A 9,722-nucleotide genomic window follows, 5' to 3' on the forward strand; every position below is an offset into this window, starting at 1 on the left:
CCATCTACATGTATCATAGCAGTTCTTTGAGATTTATAACTTTCAAATATTACCATCAGTTTATAGCTAGAGAAACTTGAGAGTTAGTGCATTAAAGGACTTAATGGCTCCGTGTGGATGGAGAGCTGGCACAGGAAATCTTGGTCTCTGTCTCATGGTCCCAGTGCCTCACTGTGCCACTGTATTCATTTTAATAGGCATAAGAATAGGCTGCCGCATTTATTTAAAATACCTACCACCAAGCTTTGGGAAATAATGAAGCTGCCACTTCAGAGGCTTTGTATGTGATAATGTTATGGAGACTTCACTCCTGGCTTACCTAGCTAATCCTGGAGCAATAGATGGATAGTTTGTCAGAGTTGATTTCACGTGAGGATTAATGTGAAATGAATAAAGAATCTAACACGAAGTCAGCCACTTCCCAGATACTGCTTTGTATAAGTTTGAAAAGATTATGGCTGTAGGAATAAAGGACTTAAAAGTGATAGTTCACCATATTCTTTTACTAAGTATTAAGAAAAATCAGGAAGCAGAAGAAATTTACTTAAGTATTAAGGTACTTAGCCATTAAGGTATTAGATCATGGAGAATATTAAAATGCCAGGTTTGTTCTGCCTCATGGAGAATCAGTAAGTTTTTTAAATGAAATACAGTAAGTTTATGAAGTCTGTCATCTTCATATGTGCAGACACTTAGATCTGTTGATCATTATTGAAGTTAATGTAGGGTTTGAGGGGGAAGCCTAGCCTCTTGAGGTGTCCGTGACTAAAGTCTGGCCTTAATGATGGAGATAGAGAAATTGGGTGACACCCGACATCTGAAATTTATCAGGTTCAAAAGGAAATGATTCTTACTAACCAAATTTATTAAAATCCAATATAGAGGCCATGTGCTAATATGCTAATAATGTACATTTCTTTCAAGCAGACCGAAAGGTTGTCAGTTGCTTAATGTGTGTTTTCTCTTTGAAAAGCCTTTAAGGGAAGTCAGTTTTTATTACTCAAAAGATGACTTGATAAGATTGAAATCAGAGCAACCAGGGTTTTTTTTAAAACCTTATTTTGGAAGATTTAAGACCAAAAAAGTGGGACAGTGTAATTAACTTTTATTAAAGCTCATCACCGGTAAGACTCAGCAGCTATTCTTTGTGTCTGTGTGTCCCTGTCCCTTGTTATTGTCAAGCAAGTCATCTTTTATAAATATTTCTTCATGTCTCACGAAAAGATAAGAACCTAACAGTTTATTAAGATAAGAACTTAAACAACAGTTCATTGGATGGACTTTTAGATGAACTTTTAATTGGTTAACTGTAGTACTGGTCTGGTAGCTTACTTTCTCTTGTGCCTCTCAGGGGGACCTGGTTGAGTCTGCTGTTCTGGTATCTGCCCTTCTGCAGTGCAGAGACACTGCATCATCACTCTTTTGGTTAAGACGTTTTTCCTTCAAACTGATACCTTAATTTTTCAATTTGGATTAAAACACGTTTCTTGCCTTCTTGAGCTAATCATATTGCCCAGCTTAGAGATGTTTTCCCTCCTTTACTTAGAGCATTACCCGCCTGCAGGTGATCTTTCTGGTCTCTTCAATACAGTTAGTGTCATAGAGGATAACCAGTGCTATTTCTGAGGTCTGAGAATGCTTTGACCACATGTGGGCTGAGTTCAACCACGTGTTTAAAAGTTTCTAGAGATGTTAAAACAGAGGAATTTAGGGTGAGAATTTTTTGAGCTTGTGTCCATTCTCTGCTGTTAAAAAATGCATTGTAGATGAGGTTTGTGAGTGTTTTTAAATATGATTCTAAATGTGCATGAAACAAGAAAAAACACTTAAGAACTTACTGTAATATATTTTCTGTGGGGTGGGACTTTATTCAGGGTTGTGTTCAAGTGTGAGTTTGGACTGATTTTTAGTTGTTAATGAGAGAACTCCAGGTGACTGCCTTTTAAGAATTTTGTGTTAACAATTTTAATGCTTGTACATGGTTCGAACAGACAACAAAAGTGTTAGTGATCTATGTCTCCCTTCTATTCCTGTCCCTCTTTGTCCTGCCCAGGGGCTACTAGTGTTAGGAATTATTTTTCCAAGTGTTTTTTTGTGGGGAGGTGGGGGGTGGGTGTAAGTATTGATGTATGAATTTGTGTATGAATCTTTTAAAATATATGATAGTACACCATTATGTTCTGATCTTGCTGTTTTCACTCAGTATATTTAGAAACATTTGAGACAATAGGAGATAGCAATTTTAAGTTTAAACATATAGTATTCGAAAGTACATTTCGGAAGTAAATGTATTTTTCATTACTGTATTAGATTTTTTAAATTTCCTGATTTGAAAATGCAGATTGACAGTTTCGTAGTTTATCTATTTTTTTCCTCTCACCCATCCCCAGTCAGTTGTCAACAGCTTTAAGAAGCTTTGGAAAACATTTGGGCATATTGTGCCATGTCTTCTCTTGTGGCTGTTCCACCTCTTTATACTTAACCTTAGAGAAACTCTTACGTATATGTGCCAGGAGATGGATATAAAGATGTCATGACAGCATTGTTTGAAATAGGAAGAAAAGGAGACAGAAACAAACTGGAAAGACTTCAAATGCCTAACAGGTCCACTGGATTTATATTGTGGAATCTTCCTACAGTGGAACTCCACAGAAGTCAGACTGAACTACAGCTACACATGTGAACACGGATGAATCTCAGTGGTCAAAAAAGCAAGTTGCAAAAGAATACATCCGCTATAGTTCCTTTTCTGTAAAGGTCAAAACCAGGCTGTTAAATACATGGTAAATGAAAAGCAAGGAAGTGATTCACAGTGCAGTGCATTGGAGGGGGGTGGATCACGGAGGGCAAGGAGCACCCTTCAGAGGAACTGGTGATTGCTGAAGCTGGGTGGGTGGTTTCTCTTTTAAACTGTATGTGTATGTGCTCTTGTATGTATGATATTTCTTAATAAAATTTAAATTTTAAAAAATGGGAAAAGGTCTTGGTGTAGGTAGTAAGTAGTAAAATAGGTAAATGTATTTCATGAAATTAATCTTAGATGGGTAACAGATTAAAGGGTACTGGTTCTTGAGTGCCAGATTTAAGGGTCTTAATTGTGGTTTTTAAAGCTAGAAATGAGACCTAAGTGTATGTTTTCTTTGTGATATCTTTTTATGTTGATATAATTTTCATTTGGGTGTCAGCCAGGGAGTTGCTGTTGGTAAGTAGCTTCCAAGGAAGCTTTTCTCTCAGATTTATGCCATCTGGAATAAATCTGGGAGGGAAATTGCTAGAGTGAGAAGAGCCATTCTCCTGACCCATGGTCAGTGTGTCCTTCCCTTTGTTCAAGTTAGATTGTCTTTTTAGGGTGCCTTTTTGTCCTTGTTCTATTCTTTTTTTTTTTTTTTTTTTTTTTTTGCACCCACGGCATATGGAGGTTTCCAGGCCAGGGGTCAAACAGGGGTCAAATTGGAGCTGTAGCTGCTGGCCTATGCCAGAGCCCAGTCGCGTCTGCGACCTGCACCACAGCTCATGGCAACACCGGATCCTTAACCTGCTGAGTGAGGCCAGGGGTCGAACCTATGTCCTCATGGATGCTAGTCAGATTCGTTTCCGCTGAGCCTCGACGGGAGTTCCTCCTTGTTCTACTCTTAATAGGGGTACCATGAAGTGTTTAAAAATATTTGCTCCTTGAGGGGGAAGTGGTTTGAAGGTGCATAAAATTCATGTAGCTAAAGGCCCTGTATCAGCAGTGGCCCTCTTAACCCATGCAACCACGTGTTTGAGGTGAGACCTAATCCTCATGGTGTAATCTTAGCTATGGGTTTATTCAGCACATTAGGTGCTGGTAAGTGCTAGGTGCTATTGGATAGATACATCAGTGTACAGAATGGGGACAGCTCCCACCCCTGGTGCACTGAGTCTGCTCCCCTGATCGTGACTCCCTCAGGCCTGTGAGCTGTGTATATGGAAGGACTTCTAATGCCGTGAGTCACTCCATTCTAGGTGAACATATGAACAACAGAGTTCTAGATCATTTTGTGTTTTAGCCTAAATATGTTCTGGAACTCTTGAGGGTAGCAATCTGATAACTGATAGATTTCAACAACTTAAAAATAGAAAATGACATAAAAATCTTTGAGGGGAAATGCGCCTTACTCAGTAATTAGTTTTTCGAATCTATGCATGAAGGAGTTCCCGTCATGGTGCAGCGGAAATGAATCTGACTAGAAACCGTAAGGTTTCGGGTTCAATCCCTGCCCTCGCTCAGTGGGTTAAGGATCTGGCGTTGCCATGAACTGTGGTGTAGGTCACAGTTGCGGCTGGGATCTGGGGTTGCTGTGGCTGTGGCCGGCAGCTGTAGCTCTGATTAGAGCCCTAGCCTGGGAACCTCCATATGCTGTGGGTGCAGCCCTAAAAAAAAAAAAAAAAATCTATGAAGTACATAATAAAAACTATTCTTGAAACTTGGTATTAATTTATAGCCTTAAAACTTCTGTCGGTTATAGAAAATAAGTATGTTATTGGTGTAGGCCATATTGGAATGAGGATGGGTATTAAGTTTGCTTATCACCTTTGTGGTATTTAAATTACTACCCTGGATTTTATTGTACTGCACCTGTGCAGCTTCTGCTATTAGTGTAAGCTTTCCTCCCAAAAGTAATTTTTTTCAAATATATTCTGTGTCACTTAAAAAGCTAAAATCTCACTTTTCCGCAAATGATAATTTGGGGCCATTAATCAATTGAACCCCTGCCTAAATTTATCCTTTTAAAAAACAAAATCGAGGAGTTCCCTTGTGGCACAGTGGGTTAAGGATCTGGTGTTGTCACTGCAGTGGTGCTGGTTTGATCCCTGGCCTGATAACTTTCACGTGCCATGGGTGCAGCCGGAAAAATAACTTTTAAAATTAAAGCAATTGAAAATACCTTAGGGAGGTGGTACTTGGAGACTGACCTCCAAACATCCCTATCACAGTCCTAGCAATGGACTTGGCTTTCCTTTGGGGCCATGCTATCTTAAAAATGTGGCTTAGGTACCAGGCTTCAGTGCTCAGGTCCTCCTATGATAATCCTGTGGATATTAAGTAAAATACAGGTCCAGGGTTCGTATTCACTCATTTCATGAATGAAATAGTATATACTTCTGTACCTGCACTAATCAACATTTCCCTACTCATTAGGCAAAAGGGTGAGAGAAGTGTTGATCTGATGCCCCCCGGGCCCCTTCACCCTTCATCGAAGCTGTGAGCTGTTGAGAATTTGGAGATGGGGAACAGTGCCCTATTTCATTCCTCTTCTGGAAAAGACTTGCCCAGGGAGTCTGTGTTACTTATTCCTCTGTTCTGTAAGGATTAGAGATGATTTTACATGGTGTGAAAAGAAGTGACAATGTGGTGTCTGTTAATAAGTGTTGGTATATGGAGTCAGGCATGAGTGCTCCTAAGGTACAACCAGTTATTAACTAGAAGGTGGTGAGTTGACCCAGAAGGATTCCAGGTAGACTGGTAGAGAAGAATGTAGCATGGGATCTAATCACAGCCCATCTTGGAGCTAGTTGTTAGGCTATCAGCCTTTTTTTCTTCTTCTTCACCTGTTTGGTAGAGTTCAATGCTTTGGGCTGTGCCTTGGCTTTTCTGCAAGTTGTATGTTTAGCCTCAAAGGTGTTACTCAAGTTGTGTAAGTCTTGTTCTTTTATAGGTAAGTTAAAATGGTGTAAAAAGGAAGTAATGGTACAAAATGCTTTTAGAAACAGCTTTGAACCAGTGTGCCAAGTGGGTCCTGACCTTCATAGTTCCATCAGCTTCACCCTGCCCTTAATGGAGTTCATGTGAACAGATCCTGGCAGTTTGTCCTGACTGAATCTCTGGAGTGCATAGGATTGGGGTACAACTTTATAAACAAGCTTGTTGGTAAGTATCGTACTTAGGAGTTTTAATAGTTCTATTCGGCAAGAACTTTGAGGTCCTCTTCTCCCAGCCCAGAGTAGTTGGAGACAAGGAAATGTAGTAATTTCTGAAGTACACACATGAGGTTAGCAAACTGATACATGCATCCAGGCTTCATTATTTACAAAATAATTGATTCCAGTTTTTATTTCTCAGGTTTCTTAGTATGTCAGTTTTGCAGCATTGCTGTTGCAGCAGGGCTTCTCTATAAGGGATGGTGTGTATTCTATTGGTTCAGAGCTTCCATTTTTCCTTAAAATGAGTTCTACTTCCTGAGAGTCCCGTAGTCTTAGAATGTCTTTGTCCTTAATGTGGAAAACAAAATATACAATGATTCATAAGAACTCGTGAAGTTAAGATGAAAAGGCTTAATAATGTTGGCCAAGCATTGTTTTCAAACACTGTCTATCCATGGTAAAATAAGTTAGCAGCTGAGAATTCTTTTTTCTAGGCTTTGTTCCCTCCCAGTCCATGTTGCAGGTTTCCAAGGGGAATAAAAGTCCAAATTTGATACTGCCCAAGGAGAAACTTTAGGGCAGGGCATTTATGTATGTATGTATGTCTTTCTGCCTTTTCTAGGGCCTCTCCCTCCCTAGGGCAGGGCATTTAAAAAAAACTAGGAAGTATGTTCATTCCACACCACTTATATTTGAAAAAGAATATACTATTAGCCAAGTCAGATGTAAGAAAGTTGCATTAGGAGTTCCCGTTATGGTGCAGTGGTTAATGAATCCGACTAGGAGCCATGAGGTTGTGGGTTCTATCCCTGCCTTTGCTCAGTGGGTTAAGGATCCGGCGTTGCCGTGAGCTGTGGTGTAGGTCGCAGACACGGCTCGGATCCTGCATTGCTGTGGCTCTGGCGGAGGCCGGCAGCTACAGCTCCGATTCAACCCCTAGCCTGGGAACCTTCATATGCTGCAGGAGTGGCCCAAGAAATGGCAAAAAGAAAAAAAAAATAAATAAAATATATAAATAGCAAGTTGCTTTTTTAAAAAAAAAATGCCCCCCAAATGAGACTCTTCCTCTGAAATTAAAAAGAGATTTGTATTTTAAATCTGTAAAATATATTAAAATCCTCAAAATTTTGTTTCCTGAGATTGCAGTGGCTGACTTGCTAAGCAGATAAGAGTGGATTTGTGTTTTCTGTTTTGGGGACCAGTTTTGCCGAAGTTGGAGGCCGGCCATATGTAGTAAGCTAGGGTCTTAAATTTGAGTATTAGCTGTAATTCAGACTATTTAAAAGTGTTCGTGGAGTTCCCCTCGTGGCTCAGTGGTTAACAAATCCAACTAGGAACCATGAGGTTGCGGGTTCGATCCCTGGCCTCGGTAAGTGGGTTAAGAATCTGGTGTTGCCATGAGCTGTGGTGTAGGTTGAAAATGTGGCTTGGATCTGGCATTGCTCTAGCATGGGCCAGTGGCTCTAGCTCCAATTAGACCCCTAGCCTGGGAACCTCCATAGGCCGAGGGTGTGGCCCTAGAAAAGACAAAGAGACCCCCCCCCCCCCAAAAAAAAAGTGTTGATGAATTAGGTAGGCAAATTTGTAAAAGCAACAGATAGAAAATTACCTAGCTACCATGCTGGGTTATCATGCAGCCAGAATTTCTAATGTCTTGGATTTTGTCTTCATGTTAGAAATACAAAAGCTAGTGGTAGGTTTCACAGAATATAATTTTACCCACCTGGAGCCCAATCTATATTTAGAACCTTGTAAACGCTACCTTTCTGAGCAGTGTGTTTGGTAGCTTTCTGATCTTCTCTACTTGCTCTGGGTTAATCCCCAGTTCACAGCAGCTCACTTTTAGTAGATTTTGGTAACTCAACTTTTGTCTGTCCAGTTCAACTTCAATGAAGTCATTTTCTTTGTGGCTCTGAATTCTGACTTTAAGCACCAGCTCTGGATCACCTACAAATTTATTCATAAAAGAAACAAAACATTCATTTTTAAAGCCTTTCAACACTGTCAACTATAGTAGCATAGATAATCCACAGTAGATCTGGAGCTTTTATAGGCATATATAAACTTTTAATTATCTGAGGCTTGGACTGCTGGGCAAGCTCTGGTATGTATGTATGCCCCCATATACCCACCAAAAGGTAGTTTGAAGCCAGGCTACAATTTGAAATAGGCAGTACATAGGCGTTGTCTACCTTGTTGGCCATTTGGAAACCTTCAAGGAAATTTGTAACCCTGGGGCTCTATATCCTTAAGAAGCCATTGTTGCAGAGAGGTGCAGGTCATTCTGTTGATTCCTACTGCAACCCCTGGGACTTCAAGATGAGAGAGAGGCTCTGAGAAATAGGATAATTCTGCCATCTTTCAGGACAGTAGCATTGAGCGAATCTTAAGGCTTAACTGTGTCCTAAGAAGGAGCAGTATTGACTGAAGGTAGAGGAAACTGAATGGTAAATGAGGCTTTGCAATATGCTTCACCTGGGCAGTTGTCATCAGATTTGGCATTATCTGGATCATCAGCTGGCAACTGTGGTTTTGAACCTTCTTGTTTATATTCATCTGAGAAAGAATTGAGAAACAGCAGCATCTCAGCATTTAGTTCTCTGCCAGATCTGCCAGTTAGACAAGGGACAAAAGAGCCCCATCTCCATTTCTGCTCTGCAGCTCCTCCTCTCATGGGAAAAAAGTTACGAAAAGGGCAGTAATTACCTTCAGACTTGAAGAGTAATTTTCCCTCATCACTGCTTAAGTCATGAAAAGGAACTGAGACTATTTTTAAGTGGTATGTAATCTGAGAAAAATATTTATAATCTGTGTGCTTAAGTTTTTACTTCAATAGGCTTTGAAGGCTGAGGGCTTTGTGCTTCCACTTCTGTAGCAAGAGTTCTGCCGATAGAAGAGTCCCTTTATGAGGAGACCTTCTCTCACCTAGAGGGAAGGGGAAGGAGGAAGCTTACCACGTGCCAGGCCTCTGACATACTCAGAATATCCTTCCAAACCTCCTCTCCACCTGGCACTGTGCTTGGCCTACCACGTGTAAAAGCATTTTATTCTCTGGTGAATCTGTCAGGTTAAGATGGCCCCTGGGTGGACAAGGTCTCTTACAGAGGTCGGAAATGATGTCCTTTGAAGTCAGGCAGATTGAGATCTGAATTTTTCTCACCACTATTTAGTAGCCGTGACAGCTTTGACAAGTTACTTAACCTCTCTGAGCCTGTTTTCTGATCTGGAAAATGGGATTGATTTCTACCTCACAAGGTTGTAAGAAGCAAATGAGATCGTGCACTGAAAGTATAACCACTCCTATGGCGCAGGTGCGGCCACTTTAAAAAAAAACGAAGAAGAAAAAAGAAAGTCTAACCACTCCTGGCACATCCTGAGCACCAGTATTGGCTGGCTGCTCTTAGAACTATTGATACTTGCCTCCCCCTGAAAAGACCCTTGGCCGGCTTCCTCTGCTGTAGACTACACCACTGGCAGAGTGGGGGAGGGCACCCCACCCCTCCCGTCCTCTGGCCCCTCCCCTCTCCTTGAGGATCCTGTTGGAGACAGGATTTAAAGACTCACTTGTAGGCTTCTCCCTCCTGTCCTGTTGAGGTTCCGCCATGGATCAGCTCTGCGGTCTCTCACATCAGCAGCCCCTCTCACACTGATGCCTGAGCTCCCTCCCAATCAGATAAAAGCACCTTCTAAAGCCTCAGTGCATCTGTCTGTGATGAAACAATAATCCATTCTTGCCAATGGCTGGTGGGATAGGGCAAGGGTTGGCGTATTTTACAGACAGGCAAACTAAGGCTCGGGTGTGTTGTATGATGTGCACAGGATGGCGCAAATGGAGA

The 9,722-nt window shown here is 41.1% G+C and overlaps 1 protein-coding gene across 1 annotated transcript; it reads right to left on the reverse strand.

Moving 5' to 3' along the window:
* Positions 1-6,064: 6,064 nt before the first annotated feature.
* ANKRD40CL (ANKRD40 C-terminal like) lies at positions 6,065-9,490 on the reverse strand. The gene is made up of 5 exons (XM_047756796.1): positions 9,451-9,490; positions 8,715-8,811; positions 8,362-8,495; positions 7,649-7,824; positions 6,065-6,234 (listed from the first exon to the last, which is right to left on the reverse strand). Exons 1-5 carry the CDS (start codon positions 9,488-9,490, stop codon positions 6,091-6,093), a joined length of 591 nt encoding a protein of 196 aa, XP_047612752.1. The 3' UTR covers positions 6,065-6,090.
* Between the last annotated feature and the right edge of the window lie 232 nt (positions 9,491-9,722).

The sequence above is a fragment of the Phacochoerus africanus genome, chromosome 14, assembly GCF_016906955.1.
Source record: "Phacochoerus africanus isolate WHEZ1 chromosome 14, ROS_Pafr_v1, whole genome shotgun sequence".
Lineage (NCBI taxonomy): Eukaryota > Metazoa > Chordata > Mammalia > Artiodactyla > Suidae > Phacochoerus > Phacochoerus africanus.